The following is a 17,981-nucleotide window of genomic DNA, read 5'->3' as shown; positions in this document are numbered from 1 at the left end:
AACATCCCATATGGGCCACCAAGCGCCACCAGGAGTAATTCCTGAGTGAAGAGGCAGGAGTATCACCTGTGCTCCCCGTTTGTGACCCAAAAACTGGAAAAAAAAAGGCAAATGGATGCTTGTGAAGAGTAGCAATCACAATTTATTTAAATGAAAATAGAAGAGATAAAGTAAAAACAAAGAATAAAAATTATAAAATATAATGAAGCAAGATACTCATTGGTGGGAGGGTATCCAGACAGAAACACTGATGTGAGACCCTGGCCTTCTTCCAGTTGTAGACATGCTAGGTCCTCTGGGAACTGGTCCAATGTTGCCACAGCGGATGGCCTTGCAGCTGGTAATCGAGAGATCAGTGACGGCGCTGTCCGTCGACACGGAGCCAAGTATGCTTTCAGAGCAGGAGCTAAAGAATCAATAAGAGAAAAGGTCACCCAGATGGCTCCTTCCATGGATTCTCCAAAGCTGACCCCAACAGGGAGCCCAGCAGGAAGGGGAGACCATGGGCCCACCTCATGGGAGTTTCCTGTGGAGTCCTCCCCGGAATGGGCTCTCTGGCCTGTGACCAGCCCCCAGGACACCTCTAGGTTGGCCTTTTCCCATTCCCCTTTTACTTGTGCATATACACACACCCCTTGGTTCTTACCCGTTATCTTCTGGTGCTCTGAGTCTCGTTCTCTGCCATATGTGTCAGGCCATGGCACTGAAGGCGGTGCCCTTTGGGGATTTGAAAATCCTTGGCCAATTTCAACTTTCTGCTTAGATGGTGTCTGGCTCTGCTTGGTGCTGGCTGATTCCAGACTTTCTTCAGAGGAACTGGACCCAGAGGATATGTAGAAGATCTTCTTTCTCTCCTGTGGGCTGCTCTGCGGAGGGAGCGTCTCTCTCTCCTGTGGGCTGCTCTGCGGAGGGAGCGTCTCTCTCTCCTGTGGGCTGCTCTGCTGAGGGAGAACCACAAAGGCTCATCTCCAGAAGCCCTGCTTCCCCCTCCCTTCTGAGTTCCTCCCTGCTGGTGGACCTGCATCTACACAAGCCTCCCATAGGAATGAGATTGAAACAATCAAGTTTAGAAAAGTCTTGGCCCAAGAGCACCTCCTAGTGCCAACTCAGTGAGCAGTGACCTGGCCTTGGGGGCTAGATTTGATGACTCACCTGGTAGGAGAGGCTGCCCTCAAGATGATCTCACAACACACACACAGACACACGTACATACACAAATACACATACTCTCACACACACACCATCTCTAGTACACACTCAAATTTACGCCCTCCGATAAACACGTTCACACCAGGGTGTGCACACTCTTCCACACACACAACTTCTGTGCCATCACACTCAGGTAGTGATGGAGACTGATCACGGGCATCAGTGCTGGGCTGTCCGGGCCAGTTCCTGCTGACCTGAACTAGCGGCTGTCTTCGTGAAGAATTCCGGGGAGTTCTCCAATGAGTCCTAACCCAGTTTCTGAATCTTTTCAGTGTCCTACACTTGGGGGTTTTACAACCACGATTTCTTGGTAAACAGCAAAACATGTTTGCTGTCTATGTGTTTCCGCAGTGAACCAAGTAATGAGTATGGGGGCGGGTGGGGAGGCTGCAGAATGTCTGGTTGCATCACAAAGAGAGGTCGGTGATATCATCGAGCGCATCACAGCGAGGACAGGTCAGCTGTGGCCCTGCAGCAGGGCTTGCTCTCTGCGCAGCCCCCCTCTGGGCTTCTGCTGCTCTCCCTCTTCCCACAAGTCCTGTCCAGGTGGTGAACTCAAGGCCCTGGGGAGACAGGGAGTAGCCACTTGAAAGAATGTGCTGCTAAAAAGTTATTTTCCTTTTTTTTTAAATGTGAGTGTACTGCTATTTATTCGGCCACTGATTAGCTGATTGAATTGGGCATGAACTCCACCTTACTCTCTTTTTTTCAATGTTTATCATTGTCTTTATTGAATCACCGTGAGAGCAGTTACAAAGCTTTCGGGTCTAAGTCTCAGTCATGCAATGAAACACCCGTGTCTTCACTAGTGCCCACTCTCCACTACCAAAATCTCCAATATACCCCATTCCCACACCCTCCCTATACCTGTGGGGCAGATGATTTACACATTACTCTCTCTCTCTACTTTGATCACATTACTCTCTCTCTACTTTGATCACTTTGACCCAGCAATACCACTCCTGGGAATATATCTCAGAGAGGCAAAAATGTGTAGTCGAAGTGACATCTGCACTTGTTTCTTCATTGCAGCACTCTTTACAATAGCCAGAAATTCCAAAACCTGAATGCCCAAGAACAGATGACTGGTTAAAGAAACTTTGGTACATCTACACAATGGAGTACTATGTAGCTCTTAGAAAAGATGAAGTCATGAAATTTACATACAAGTGGTACAATATGGAAAGTATCATGCTAAGCGAAATGAGTTAGAAAGAGAGGGATAGACATAGAAAGATTGCATTCATCTGGGGGATATAAAGTAACAAAATATGAGATTAATACCCAAGAATAGCTGAGATCAGCACCAGGAGGATTACTCCATAACTTAGAGGCCAGCCGGGTATTCTAGAGGAAAGGGCAGTTCAGATAGAGAAGGCAGCACCAAATAAAGGGTGTTTGGAGGATCCTCCCAGGAGGGGAGATGCATGTCGAAAGTAGACTATGGACTGAACATGTTTGCCACTCAATGCCTCTTTTGCAGACCACAACACCCAAAAGGAGAGAGAGAACACAGGGGATTGCCCTGCCACAGAGGCAGGGGGGGATGGGGGGATGGGGGTGGGGGGGATATTATCCATGGTGGTGGAAAATGGGCACTGGTGGAGGGATGGGTATCTGATCATTGTATAATCGAAACCCAAGCACAAAAAATTGTAAATCTACAACTGTACCTCATGGTGTTTCACTAATAAAAAAAAAAGAAAGTAAAAAATTTAAAAAAAATTTTAAATGGAAAAATTAAAAAAATTAAATTTTTTAAAAATGAAATTAAATTTAAGAAAAAAAAAGAAAATGGGAGTTGGTGGGGGCTGGGCGGCCAGGGCTCTGGGGGAAGAGCAGAGAGTGTTTATTGAACAATACCTTATTCGTTACCACCCTCATTTTTTAAAATTATTAGTATTATTATTATTATTTCTTTTTGCTTTTGGCGTCACACCCGGTGATGCCCAGGGGTTCCTCCTGGCTCTGCACTCAGGAATTACTCCTGGAGGTGTTTAGAGGACCATTGGGGATGCTGTGAATCGAACCTTGCCGGCCACTTGCAAGGCAAATGCCCTGCCAGCTGTCATATCGCTCCAACCCCCAAATTTTTTTATTTTATAAAGTTTTTTACAATATTTGATTACATTCAATATTCAGACTCCAATCCCACCACCATTACACCTTCTCACCACCATATTTTGGATAGTTCCATCCCGAACCTTAATCCCTGTCCCAAAGCAGAACTCAAAGAATCTATTCCCTTGTATTGTTTGATATGAAAAACTGCCAGGGCGCTGAAGTGATAGCACAGTGGGTAGGACGTTTGCCTTGCATGCGGCGAAACTGGGTTCGATTCCAAGCATCCTATATGGTCCCCTGAGCACCATTAGCCAGGGATAATTCCTGAGTGCAGAGCCAGGGGAAATTCCTGTGCATCAACAGGTGTTACCCGAAAACAAACAAACAAACAAAAAATCTCTGAAAATCCTATAAAAAAAGTATCCTTAGAGGAAAGAGTGTGTATTCTACCGAGGGGCCATTGAGCCCTTCTATAAGTGATCACTAACATGTTGTAAAAGGTTGAACCTTGTGTGTTTATATATATATATATATATATATATATACATTATATATATATATATACACATATATAAAGTATATATGTGTGTGTGTATGTAAGTAAAGTAAAGTAAAGTAAAGGCCCTCCCGTTGATCGTCGATTTGCTCGAGCGGGCCCAGTAACGTCTCCATTGGAGACTTTATTGTTACTGTGTCTGGCATATCGAATACTCTCGGTAGCTAGCCGGGCTCTCCGAGAGGGGCGGAGGAATCGAACTCGGGTCGGCCATGTTGGCCGCTTCTAAGGCGAACGCCCTACCCGCTGTGCTATCGCTCCAGCGGTAGTGTGTAAAATATATATATATTTCCCTCTAAGATTGGTTGCCTGCTACTTTGAATCCTGTCAAACGGGGTACTGTACTTTTGGAGTATGAGCTCCCGCATTATTTTGCTTTTGGGATCACATCCAGTGGTGCTCAGGGCTGACTCCTGGCTCTGTGCTCAGGGATCACTCCTGGCAGGCTTCCAGGATGGTCCAGGGATTGAAAGAGAGACAGCCTTGTGCGAGGGGAGTGTCCTGCTCTCTGGACTCTCCGTGTCCCCACACCAGGGCCCCTTTAGTTCCACAGCCTTTGTTTTTGGATCATACCTGGCACTACCCAGGGGATACTTCTGGCTTTGCACTAAGGAATCACTCCTGGCGGTGCTTGGGGACCATATGGCATGCTGGGGATGCTGGGAATCGAACCCGGGTCAGCTGAGTGCAAGGCAAACTCCCTGGCCGCTGTGCTACGCTCCAGACCCTATTCTCATTTGCAAAGAGAAATTGAATCCAGAAGGGTTGAGCATGCAGGGCCTTGCACACACCCAATCTGGCTTTGATCTCCAAACGATGTAGACCTCTCTAAATACCGCTGGCTGTGGCCCCAAAATCAAGGGCGGGGGAGAAATCTTCCCTTTCAGTCATACTTAGCGCACCTGATAGCGGTGAGGAGACCATCTCCCAGGGATAAGCACACTGGCTGGGACGAGGCCGCTGTACAGAGGTCAGTGTGGCCAAGGTAGGGCTGGATCTGCACTGCATGGTGTTCCCTGATGCCCAGTCCCGGGGATTAAGGCTTAGTTTGGGCCTCAGCAGACACTGACCAAGGGCTGTGGGGGTTCGTCTGGTGGTGTGGGGTCTGCCTGAAGCTCTGTCCCCTCCTGCCTCCCGGTCCACAGAGCACCTACTGTGCCAACATGGTCCAGCTCTGTGAAGCCCTCGGCCGTTCTGTCCAGGTGGTGAACTTAGATCCCGCGGCGGAGCATTTCAACTATGATGTGATGGCTGGTGAGTCCCGGGCGCAGCCTTCCCTCTCCTTGGGGGCCCTGAGGGAGTGAGTGCTGCCCCCTGCTTCTGGGGAGGCACAGAAGCTGAAAACTTCGTTCAGACTGATCCCTTGACTACTGTAATTTATTTGTTTTATTTTTTTTTTCTTTTATTGATGGGTGGGGTGGGGTTTGGGCCACACTCAGCTATGTTCAGTACTTCTGGACCTGTGCTCAGGAATCACTCCTGGTCAGGCTGAGCAACTATTTAAGGTGCCAAGGATTGAACCTGTGTTGTCCACAGGCAAGACAAGGGCAGTACCCGCTGTTCTATTCCTCAGGCCCCTGTTTGGTGTCTTTTTGTTTTTGTTTCTTGTTTTTTCTTTCTAGCCCCTGTTCAATTTTTTTGGATACTGTCACAGTTGTAATAATTACTAGTGAATGTAAATATTTTGGAATGGGCACTTATTTCCTGTTTATTCTATGCAGACATCCGGGAACTGATCAATGTGGATGATGTGATGGAGGAAGGCTCCCTGCGCTTCGGTCCCAATGGAGGACTGGTTTTTTGCATGGAGAACTTTGCCAATAACTTTGAGTGGCTGGAGAACTGCCTTGGCCATGTCGAGGATGACTACATCCTTTTTGACTCTCCAGGTAGCTCAGTAATTAGACTGTCACCTTCCCTGGGTTGTGCAGTTATGTCCTTGGTGGGAGAAAGTGAAATTAGCATCTCATTTACTTTTACCCCAGATTATTGGACAGTGAACAGTCATCCCATGAGGGACTTGGAATGTCTTTTTGTTTTCTTCTGTTTGGGGGCCACATCTAGAGGTGCTGGGGGCTGGAGCTGTTCCTAACTCCATTATCAGGAGGTTGCTCCCAGTCCTGCTTGGGGGACCAAAGCATGCTGGGAACTGAGCCAGGCTTTCTGCATGCAGAGCATATGCTCAGCCTGTTGTTTCTTGGGCGCCAGGTCATGCAGCTTTATTATTATTATTATTATTATCATTATTATTATTATTTTGCTTTACGGGTCTCACCTGGCGATGCTCAGGAGTTACTCCTGGCTTTGCACTCAGGAATCACTCCTGGAAGTGCTCAGGGGACCATATGGGATGCTCAGAATCGAACCCGGGTCGGCTGCGTGCAAGGCAGATGCCCTACCTGCTGTGCTATCACTGCAGCTCTGGTCATGCAGCTCTTGAAAGGTTTGCTTTAGAGCTAGAGAGACAGAAGGATGGGTAGGATGCTGCGGCAGACACAGGTTCAGTCCTTGGCACAATATATGGTTCCATGAGTACTAGTGGGTATGGGCCAAAACCAAGGTTTTTTTTTTTTGGTTTTTTTTTTTTTTAGGACCATAGTACAGCAGTTAAAGCCCTTGCCTTACTTTATGCCACCCAAGTTTGGATCCCAGGTACCACATAGGATCCCCCAAGCACTGCCAGGAGTTATTTTTAGTACAGAGTCAGGAATCCTCCCAGAATACCAGTGGGTGTGGCCCAAACCTCTGCCCCTCAAAATAAGAGAATAAAAAATTGTTTTAAAATCTGTCATTGTCGGGGCTGGAGCGATGCGATAGCACAGCGGGTGGGGCGTTTGCCTTGCACGTGCCCGACCCAGGTTCGAATCCTGGCATTGAATATTTTCCCCTGAGCACCGCCAGGAGTGGTTCCTGAGTGCAGATGCAGGAGTAACCCCTGAGCATCTCCGGGTGTGACCCAACAAGCAAAAAAAAAAAAATAAATAAAAATAATAATAATAATAATAATATTAAATAAATAAATAAATGAAATCCCTGTGGCTGTCCTCCCGCTGTTCATTGATTTGCTTGAGCAGGCCCAGTAACTTCTCCATCGTGAGACTTGTTGTTACTGTGTTTGTCATATCGAATACGTCACAGGTAGCTTGACAGGCTTTGCCATGTGGTCAAGATCTTCTCGGTAGCTTGCCGGGCTCTCCGAGAGGGGCAGAGGAGTTGAACCCGGTTTGGCGGGCCGGCTGCGTGCATGGAAAATGCCCTACCACTGAGCTATCACTCCAGCCCGTTTTAAACTCATTTTTAATAATTTTCGTGCAACCAGCCAACATGGCCGACTCGGGTTCGATTCCTCTGCCCCTCCTAGAGAGCCCGGCAAGCTACCGAAGAGTATCACCTGCACAACAGAGCCTGGCAAGCTCCTCGTGACATATTCGATATGCCAAATACAGGAACAATTGTCACAATGGGGATGTTACTGGGCCTGCTCGAACAAATCGATGAACAGGAGAACAGTGATGATGATGATGACAGTATATTTTCTTTGTATGCCCCTTTTATACATGTGCACCCAGAGTTGCTTAAAAAATTCCGTGGGGGGCAAGGGGAGCTGGTGTGATAGTACAATGGGTTTGGCGTTTGCCTTGCATGCGGCTGATCCCGAACCCCTGCATCCCGTATGGTCCCCCGAGCACTGCCAGGAGTAATTCCTGAATTCAGTGCCAGAAGTAACCCCTGCACATCGCCAGGTGTGACCCAAAATGAAAAAAAAATTATTGGGGGACCCAGAGAGATACTACAGTGGGTAGGGCACTTGCCTTGAACACAGCTAAGGTGATCCCTGCTACCCTATATGGTTACTGGGGCCTGTCAACAGTCATCCCTGAGCACAGAATCAGGAATAAGCCCTGAGCACTATCAGGTTGTCCTCCCCCCACCCCCCCCAAAAAAAACCAAAAATTGAATATACTATAGGGCCTAGAGATATAGTGTGCTGGGGACATGCTTTACATGTAGCAGGCCTTGCATGTAGTAGGCTTTGCATGTAGGACTCTGAGTAGCTTCGAGTCCTCCCAGAAGTTTCAGAGAGACCCTCAAGCATCCCCACGTGCGGCTTAAAATAAGCAAAATTGGATATATTACTTGTAGGGATTGACTTCCTTTTAAAAAAATTGGGGGGGGGGACCGCGGGTGCCGTATCTGATGATGCTCAGGGGTTACTCCTAGCTCCTGTGCTCAGGAATTACTCCTGGCTATGCTCAAGGGACCCTATGGGATCGAACCCAGGTTGGATGTGTGCAAGGCAAGTTCCCACCCTCTATGCGATCTCTCAAGCCCCCTAAAACAGTTTCTAGGAAAAGTTTTTTTTCCCCATAATTGAGGGTTAAATGTATCTCATGTTTATAATAAGCTTGTGTTCTTGTAGGTCAGATTGAGTTGCACACACACCTGCCCGTGATGAAACAGCTGGTTCAGCAGCTGGAACAGTGGGTGTTCCGAGTCTGTGGAGTGTTTCTTGTTGATTCTCAATTCATGGTGGAATCGTTCAAGGTTTGAAACTATACCTGTCCTTGATTTTTCAGTCTCCGGCACAAACAGAGTACAAATTCCTTTAGTCATAGTCATATAATTCTTAACAGTTCATGAACTATACCCAGGAGTGACTTAGAACTTATGTTTGTTAAATTAATATGCTAAGAAGATGGCTCCAGTGGCAGAGCACAGAGCTGGCATGTTAGAGGCCACATTTGCCCCTTGTGCACTGTTCAGTGTAGTTCTAGTGGTCCCCAACTCTCAGCTGTCGCCTTCAGGAGTCGTCCTAGGGCGGTGTCAGAAGTCAGTCCCAAGCACCACTGTGTGTGGCTCCAAAACTAGAAAAAAAACGCTGGAGGCTGGAGAGATAGTACAGTGGGCAGAGCTCTTGCCTTGCATGTGGCCCGCCTGGGTGTCATTCCTGTCGTACTGCCACCGGGCCCCCTTAGCCGCTCCAGGAGTGATCCTTGACCACAAAGCTCAGAGTACTACTGGGTACTCCCCAAAACTGAAAGGGAGGGCGTTTGGTTCCGTCTCCAGCACCCATATGGTTCCCAAAGCTGGTCAGGAGTAACTCCTTAGTGCAGAAGCCGAAGTGACCCACTAGTTATATCAGGGGATTTTGTGACCCAGAAACCCAAAAGGAAACACCCATCAGGGGAGGTGGAGGGGGAGCATGAGAGAAGATAATGTTAAACGGTCAGAAATAATACAGTGCTTCCCAAAAATAAATAAATAAGTAAATTTTAAAAATGGGGGCTGGAGTGATAGTACAGCGGGTAGGGCCTTGCACACAGCCAATCCGGGTTCGATTCCTAGCATCCCTGAGCACCACTAGGAGTAATTCCTGAGTGCAGAGCCAGGAGTAACCCCTGTGCATTGCCAGGTATTACCACCCTTCCCTTCTCAAAAAAAATAGTACAGGGCTTAAGGAGCTCGCCGTGATGTGGCCCACCTGCTTTTAATCCCTGTCACTACATGTTTCCTCAGTGCTGAACTGAACCCCACCTACCTCATGAACACTTTAAAATATTGTTGAGTGGAGAAGTGTGGTCACTACAGCTCGAGTTTCTCCTTCCCATCTCACCTTTAGAATCCTAAGGTCAGCTATTGGCCCAGCAGTCTTCTGTTCGGCCATGCCTGGCAGTGCTCAGGGCTCACTACTGGCGCTGTGCTGAGGAATCACTTAGGTAGTGCTCTGGGAACCCTGTGGAGTGCCGGGCTAGAACCTGGGCTGACCAGGCGCAAGGCAAGTGCCTTAAAGCCTAGACTCTTGCTTGGGCTGCAATCTTGGCGTTTCTCCTATTTACGTGGGTTTTGTTCCAGTGGGGATCAGAAACCTTTTATGTGGACACTGTTGGTGACAACTGATTCATCGTCCCTTTTCTGCGTCCTCTTTCAGTTTATTTCTGGCATCTTGGCAGCCTTGAGTGCTATGGTATCTCTAGAAATCCCGCAAGTTAACATCATGACAAAAATGGACCTGCTGAGTAAAAGAGCTAAAAAGGAAATTGAGAAGTAAGTTCACAATAATTAATGTCACATTTGCAGTGCTGAAACATTTTTGTTTCACTTCGATTGTCAGTCTACAAATTTAGTGTTTCGGATTCTTTCATTCACGAGTCTCTCATGTTTAAAGGTTTCTAGATCCAGACATGTATTCTTTATTAGATGATTCTACAAGGAACTTCAGAAGCAAAAGATTCAATAAATTGACTAACGCCATATGTGGGCTGGTAAGACTTTGTATTTTTACAATTTTTGGTGGTTGGGGGTGCGGGCCTCCTGTGCTGGTGGGCCAAGGGGTCACTCTGATTATTGGCCCACCAGGCTAGTAGTGGTCAGTGCTGGGGCCCTGAGGGCCGTATCAGCACTATTGGTTGCTTCCTGGCTGTACCCAGCAATGCTCAGGATGCCATATGGAGCCAAGAATCAAACCCTGTGCTAATCCCTGGGCTGATGAGTTTCGCAAGTGTTTGGGGTTGTTGTGGGTTGTTTTTAAGGTTTGGGGGCCACACCCGGTGGTGCTCAGGGGCTGTTTCTCCCCTGTGCCTGGTGGACCATATGTGGTGCTGGGTGTTCAAACTGAGGTGTGCGGGGTGTAGGCCATTTGTAACCCCTGTCGTAGCTCTTCATCACCTCCTTCCGCATCTCCCTAGACGCATATTTTTCTTAATGATCTTGTCACATGCTTACACACCCCCAGGCAGTGGCCTCCATATGGACGGCACACACCAGCACATTTCTTTTTAGGGGAGCAGCATGTTGGGAGCGGTCGGCTGTCTGCTTCGAAGTTAGTATAGAAGTAGGGAGAGAGCTCAGTGGGCAGCACCACTGGCTTTGCACACAAGGGGCCGAGGGTTCATCTCTGGCACCATATGGTCGCCACCAGCGTTGTCTGGATGTGGCCTCCCCTCACCTCTGAAAAAAGTTGTCATTGGTTGTAGCAGAGAGGGCAGGAGGCCACACTGAGCAGTGGTCAGAGCTTATTCTTGGCTCTGCCTCCAGAAATCATTCCTGGTGGTCTCAGGGAGCATACGGGATGCGGGGGATCGAACCCGGGTGCATCCTTTGCCTATGTGCAAGGCAAGCGCCCAACTCAGTGTACGAGCTCTCCCGTCCCACAGCAGAGAAATTCTGCAATGTCTTTTTTTCCTGGCCACTTGGCACATCAGAATTTCCTGTACCCTTTTGAAATTTTCAGTGGTTGTTGAATGCAGATAAATTACTTTAAAAGAATTCTCTGTTTCTGGTCGGGGCTGGCACAGCAGGTAGGGCGTATGCGTTGTACGCGTCTGACCCGGGTTTGATTTCTAGCATCCATAGGTCCCCTGAGTACCACCAGGAGTTATTCCTGAGTATATGAACCAGGAGTAAACCCTGTGTATCACCAGGTGTAAAGGAAAGGGAAGGGAAGGGAAGGGAAGGGAGGGGAGGGGAGGGGAGGGGAGGGGTGGGGAAGGGAAGGGAAGGGAAGGGAAGGGAAGGGAAGGGAAGGGAAGGGAAGGGAAGGGAAGGCCCTCCCGGCGCGGGCCAGTAACGTCTCCATTGGAGACTTTGTTGTTACTGTGTTTGGCATATCGAATACGTCACCAGGAGCATGCCAGGCTCTGCCGGGAGGGCGAGATACTCTCGGTAGCTTGCCGGGCTCTCCGAGAGGGGCGGAGGAATCGAACTCAGGTCGGCCATGTTGGCTGCATGCAAGGCAAATGCCCTACCGCTGTGCTATCACTCCAAAAATTCTTTAGTTAAGTAATGTTGTAATGTTACTAGTGTTCCAATAGGTAAGAGGTCAAAAAAATTAATGCTGATATGCTATTGTTCTGTCTGCTCCTCCCTACACAGGCATAGATGGTATTAATAAGACTACCAATGTTCACACTCAAGCATCAGTTGAATGACCTTTCTGAAATCTCTAATTTGTACATTGATGACTACAGCATGGTCCGACTTTTGCCTTACGATCAGTTAGATGAAGAAAGCAGGAACATTGTATTACAGCATATTGACTTTGCCATTCAGTACGGAGAAGACTTGGAATTCAAAGAACTCAAGGTAATTTCTGACGATTTAGATTTGCCAGGGCCAGAGAACGGCGCAGAGGGAAAGACCATTCTCTGCCTCCCCTAGGCTGACGCTGGGTCAGTTCCCTGTTTCATGTCTGGTCCCTGAGCACAGAGCTAGGATTGCCCTGAACACCTCTGCCCTCCTGTTTGATCTAAGCAGCTCCTTAAGTTAAAGTCTCAGGGGCAGCAAGAACCTGGCCCGTTCTGGCTGATCTCTGGGTGTGGCTCAGGAACTCAAAACCAAAACCAGAAAAAAAAGAGTAACCAAAATATAAATAAATAAACATAAATAAAAAGTCCTGGGAGCTTGGTGTGATAATCTATGTATCCTGGCAGTTGTTCAGGTTACACGGTAGTTGGTGGGTGTAACTGTCTAGCTACTGGAAGGTCCATTCCCAAACTGTGTAGGCTTGGAGATCTCAGCCCCGGGTCCCCCACACCTGGGTTCCTCTGCCAGTTCCTTTATGCGTGAAGCCCATCCAAGCGTGTGGAGAGTGGTCTCAGCATGACTTTGGCCTTGTGCCGGACGTCTTCTGCTGTTGGCCCTGGTGAGGACAGTCAGGCACGGGGTAGGAGTCTCCGCGTTGTTCTCTCCCGGGAGCTTGGTGTGATAATCAAGTGATTATCGGTAATTCATTAAAAAGTAAAAAATTTAAAGAAACAAATTAAAAATGGGAAAATTCAAAAACTTAAAAATTTTAAAAATAAAATTAAATTTAAGAAAAAAAATGGGATTTGGTGGGGAGCCGTGCGGCTGGGGCTCTGGAGGAAGAGCAGAGACTGTTTATTGTGCAATAACTTATTCCCTACCACCCTCATTTTTTAAAACTATTATTATTATTACTGTCGATTTGCTGGAGCGGGCCCAGTAACGTCTCCATTGGAGACTTTGTTGTCACTGTGTCTGGCATATCAAATACTCTCGGTAGCTTGCCGGGCTCTCCGAGAGGGGCGGAGGAATCGAACTCGGGTCGGTTATTATTATTATTATTTTGCCTTTGGGTCACACCCGGTGATGCCCATGGTTTCCTCCTGGCTCTGCACTCAGGAATTCCTCCTAGTGGTGCTCAGAGGACCATAGGGGATGCTGGGAATCAAACCTCGGGGGCCACTTGCAAGGTAAATGCCCTGCCTACTGTCATATCGCTCCAACTCCCCCAATTTTTTATTTTATAAAGTGTTTTACAATAGTTGATTACATTCAATACTCAGACTCCAATCCCAACACCATTACACCTTCTCACCACCATATTTCGGGTAGCTCTATCCCGAACCCCAATCCCGTCCCAAAGCAAAACTGAAATAATCTATTTTCTTGTATTGTTTGATATGAAAAACTGCCAGGGCGCTGGAGTGATAGCACAGTGGGTGGGAAGTTTGCCTTGCATGCGGCGAAACTCGGTTCGATTTCAAGCATCCCATATGGTCCCCTGAGCACCATTAGCCAGGGATATTTCCTGAGTGCAGAGCCAGGAGAAATTCCTGTGCATCGACAGGTATGGCCCCCCGAAAAATATCGCTGAAAATCCTATAAAAAAAGTATCCTTAGAGGAAAGAGTGTGTATTCTACCCAGGGGCCGTTAAGCCCTTCGGTAAGAGATCACTAACATGTTGTAAAAGGTTGAGCCTTGTGTGTTTATATATATATAGCACAGCGGTAGGGCGTTTGCCTTGCACACAGCCAACATGGCCAACCCGAGTTCGATTCCTCCACCCCTCTCAGAGAGCCCGGCAAGCTACCGAGAGTATCTCGCACGCATGGCAGAGCCTGGCAAGCTACCCATGATGTATTTGATATGCCAAACACAGTAACAACAAAGTCTGCAATGGAGACGTTACTGGACCCGCTCGAGCAAATTGAAGAACAATGGGAGGACAGTGATACAGTGAACCAAAACCCTGGTTGCAGATTTCGTGGCTTTTGTGCTCCAGAACCTGATGGTGCTTTGGGCCCCCGGTTCAGAAAAGGCAAGTGCCCCACCCCCTGTGCTGTCTCGTTCGCCCTAGTTTTGTTAGTGAATATCTATTACCACTACTACTGGGTATTATAGAGCATTGCCTGAACAGTAGGTCAATACATACTGGGTCTGCGGAGAAATCAACGTATTTTCTATTTTGTGTTTTATTTCTATCAGGAACATGAAGAGGAGTTGTCTTCTATGTTGGATGAATATTTTCAAGAATGCCAGAACAAATGAAGAGTATGTTACGATGCAACTGGATGCGGAGCTGGAGTGATAGCACAGTAGGTAGGGCATTTCCCTTGCACGCGACAGAGCTGGGTTCGAATCCCAACATCCCATATGGGCCAGCAAGCACCGCCAGGAGTAATTCCTGAGTGAAGAGCCAGGAGTAACACCTGTGCTCTCCGGGTGTGACCCAAAAACCGAAAAAAAAAATGCAACTGGATGCTTGTGAAGAGTAGCAATCACAATTTATTTAAATGAAAATATAACAGATAAAGTAAAAACAAAGAATAAATATCAGAAAATATACCGAGGCAAGATACTCATTGGTGGGAGGGTATCCGGAGAGAGACACTGATGTGAGACCCTGGGCTTCTTTCAGTTGTAAACATGCTAGGTCCTCTGGGAACTTGTCCAATGTTGCCACAGAGGGTGGCCGTGCAGCTGGTACTAGAGAGATCATTGACGGTGCTGTCCTTCGACACGGAGCCAAGTATGCTTTCAGAGCAAGAGCTAAAGAATCAATAAGAGAAAAGGTCACCCAGATGGCTCCTTCCATGGATTCTCCAAAGCTGACCCCAACAGGGAGCCCAGCAGGAAGGGGAGACCATGGGCCCACCTCACGGGGGTTTCCTGTGGAGGCCTCCCCGGAATGGGCTCTCTGGCCTGTGACTCTCCTTTCCCACACCAGCGCCCAGGACACCTCTAGGTGGGCCTTTTCGCATTCCCATTTTTCTTGTGCATATACACACACCCCTTGGTTCTTACCCGTTTTCTTCTGGTGCTCTGTGTCTCGTTCTCTGCCATATGTGTAAGGCCATGGCATTGAAGGCGGTGCCCTTTGGGGAGTTGACACTCCTTGGCCAATCTCAACTTTCTGCTTAGATGGTGTCTGGCTCTGCTTGTTGCTGGCTGATTCCAGACTTTCTTCAGAGGAACTGGACCCAGAGGATATGTAGAAGATCTTCTTTCTCTCCTGTGGGCTGCTCTGCGGAGGGAGCGTCTCTCTCTCCTGTGGGCTGCTCTGCTGTGGGAGCGTCTCTCTCTCCTGTGGGCTGCTCTGCGGAGGGAGAACCACAAAGGCTCAGCTCCAGAAGCGCTGCTTCCCCCTCCCTTCTGAGTTCCTCCCTGCTGGTGGACCTGCATCTACACAGACCTCCCATAGGAATGAGACTGAAACAATCAAGTTTATAAAAGTCTTGGCGAAAGAGCACCTCCTAGTGCCAACTCAGTGAGCAGTGACCAGGCGTTGGGGGCTAGATTTGATGACTCACCTGGTAGGAGAGGCTGCCCTCAAGATGATCTCACAACACACACACAGACACATGTACATACACAAATACACATACTCACACACACACACCATCTCCAGTACACACTCAAATTTACTCTCTCCGATAAACACGTTCACACCTGGGTGTGCACACTCTTCCACACACACAGCTTCTGCGCCATCACACTCAGGGAGTGATGAAGACTGATCTCGGGCATCAGTGCTGGGCTGCCCGGGCCAGTTCCTGCTGACCTGAACTAGCGGCTGTCTTCGTGAAGAATTCCGGGGGGTTCTCCAGTTAGTCCTCACCCAGTTTCTGAATCTTTTCAGTGTCCTACACTTGAGGGTTTTACAACCACGATTTCTTGGTAAGCAGCAAAACATGTTTGCTGTCTATGCGTTTCCGCAGTGAACCAAGTAATGAGTATGGGGGCAGTTGGGGAGGCTGCAGAATGTCTGGTTGCATCACAAAGAGAGGTCGGTGATGTCATCGAGCGCATCACAGCGAGGACAGGTCAGCTGTGGCCCTGCAGCAGGGCTTGCGCTCTGCGCAGCCCCCTCTGGGCTGCTGCTGCTCTCCCTCTTCCCACAAGTCCTGTCCATGTGGTGAACTCAAGGCCCTGGGGAGAGCAGGGAGCAGCCACTTGAAGAATGTGCTGCTAAAAAATGATTTTCCTTTTTTAAAAAAAATAGGTGTACTGCTATATATTGGGCCACTGATTAGCTGATTGAATTGGGTATGAACTCCACCTTACTCTCTTTTTCATTTTTTATCATTGTCTTTATTGAATCACCGTGAGAGCAGTTACAAAGCTTTCCGGTCTATGTCTCAGTCAAGCAATGAAACACACATACCTTCACTAGTGCCCATTCTCCACTACCAAATTCCCCAATATACCCCCATCACACACCCTCTCCCTACCAGTGGGGCAGATGATTTCCACATTACTCTCTCTCTACTTTGATCACATTCAATATTTCGACACCAGACCCACCATTATTATTTGAGATTTTACCCCAATACTCAGATTTGCTGAAAAGGCAACAGTAGACAATTTGTGATCTATTGCTGGTTATGGATAACATGATGTCGCGCGGCTGCAGTAGGGCCATGTGATTTCGAAATCCTGAAATTTTAACACAAATCTGGAGGGATTTCTGCCAAAGGCCACTGGGTTTTGAGATTGGCACCTGAGTCTCTGGGATCATGGCCAGTAAGCAGCTTGATCAGGAGCCAAAGAGGCCATTTGTGGGCAGCGACTCAGGGTCTTGTTGGGACAGGGAGGAAAAGGGCGGCTCCACCACCATCCTGTGAGACCCCGCGCGTCTCGTCACTGCGAGCCCAGACCTGACTGTCCAGTGGCCTCTGAAGCGTGGCGGCCACAGGGCCGCTGGGGGAAACAGGCCAAGGCACGAAATCTATTCCCACCTGGATTGGCCCAGCACTGGTAACCTACTGCAGGGACCAGACGCATTTCTGGCAAAAGCCCCTGGGTTTCAAGATTTGTTTCTGAGTCTCTGGGATCATGGCCATTAAGCAGTTCAATCAGGATCCAGAGAGGCCAGGCCTCCAATTATATAGCTGAGCCGGAGTTGTTCTGTCGGTGTGTTTCCCACATATCTAACTTTTGGCCGTTTACTTTCTTGGTAAACTTTACCCCAAGTTTTTGGGGTCTGGCCAAATGCACAGCAGCAATTTTTTTTTATTAGTGAGGTACAGTTGCAGACTTACAAATTTTTGAGCTTGGGTTTCGATTATACAGTGATGAAATACCCATCTCTCCACCAGTGCACATTTCCCACCACCACGGATCTCAGGATCCCTCCCACCCCGCACACCCCCCATCCCACCCTGCCACCATAGCAGGACATTCCCTTTTGTTCTCTCTCTTATTCGGTGTTGTGGTTTGTAAAACAGGCAATGGGTGACAATAATGTTTGTTCTATAGTCTACTTTCAGCATGCTTCTCCCATCTTGGGAGGATCCTCCCAACACCTTTATTTGGTGTTCCCTTCTCTATCTGAGCTCCCTTTTCCCCTAGCCTGTGTGGCTGGCCTCCAAGCCATGGAATAAAATTCCTGGTACTCATCTCGGCCATTCTTGGGTGTTAGTCTCCTATTTTGTTACTTTATGTTCCCCAGATGAATGCAATCTTTCTATGTCTATCCCGTTCTTTCTGAGTCATTTCGCTTAACATGATACTTTCCATGTCTTACCACTTGTATGGAAATTTCGTGACTTCGTCTTCTCTAACAGCTACATAGTACTCCATTGTGTAAATGTGCCAAAGTTTCTTTAACCAGTCATCTGTTCTTGAGCACTCAGGTTTTTTCTAGATTCTGGCTATTGTAAAGAGTTTCACAACAGCAATTTTGGGGTATCTGGAAGTGTGAAGGCGCCATCAGGCTGCCGATGCACTTGCCTCATAGGTACAGATTGACCTGCTGGGGGCACCATACCCTGTCCTTTTTTTTTTAAACTGCAGCAAAAATACATTATTGTAAGAAATTTGGAGATTGGATGTGAAGGGAGAGAAAGTGAAGAATGTGGGTTCATGAGCAAACATGGGCTTCTCCATAGTAGAAAAAAAGTTGGAAGA

At 47.9% G+C, this 17,981-nt stretch overlaps 2 protein-coding genes across 2 annotated transcripts in view; both read left to right on the top strand.

Annotated features, from left to right (window-relative positions):
* Window positions 1-17,981, top strand: part of LOC130016476 (GPN-loop GTPase 3-like) — an 80,212-nt gene that overhangs the window by 46,412 nt on the left and 15,819 nt on the right. The gene's annotated exons all lie outside the window — the stretch shown is intronic.
* Window positions 311-14,120, top strand: LOC130016455 (GPN-loop GTPase 3-like). The gene is made up of 9 exons (XM_056107172.1): window positions 311-386; window positions 1,561-1,568; window positions 4,975-5,083; window positions 5,551-5,718; window positions 8,250-8,374; window positions 9,759-9,874; window positions 9,996-10,091; window positions 11,782-11,911; window positions 14,058-14,120. Exons 1-9 carry the CDS (start codon window positions 311-313, stop codon window positions 14,118-14,120), a joined length of 891 nt encoding a protein of 296 aa, XP_055963147.1.

This window comes from Sorex fumeus, unplaced genomic scaffold (assembly GCF_029834395.1).
Source record: "Sorex fumeus unplaced genomic scaffold, SorFum_2.1 ptg000155l, whole genome shotgun sequence".
NCBI lineage: Eukaryota > Metazoa > Chordata > Mammalia > Eulipotyphla > Soricidae > Sorex > Sorex fumeus.
The sequence above is the reverse complement of the archived record's forward strand: the minus strand, read 5'-3'. Positions and strand labels throughout refer to the sequence as shown.

Excerpts from the sequence above, each read along its gene's own strand:
- LOC130016455 (XM_056107172.1), top strand. The coding sequence starts at position 311 with ATGTTGCCACAGCGGATGGCCTTGCAGCTGGTAATCGAGAGATCAGTG. Across the intron at positions 5,084-5,550 it reads CAACTATGATGTGATGGCTG|ACATCCGGGAACTGATCAAT; the intron begins GTGAGTCCCGGG and ends TATTCTATGCAG. Across the intron at positions 11,912-14,057 it reads TGGAATTCAAAGAACTCAAG|GAACATGAAGAGGAGTTGTC; the intron begins GTAATTTCTGAC and ends TATTTCTATCAG.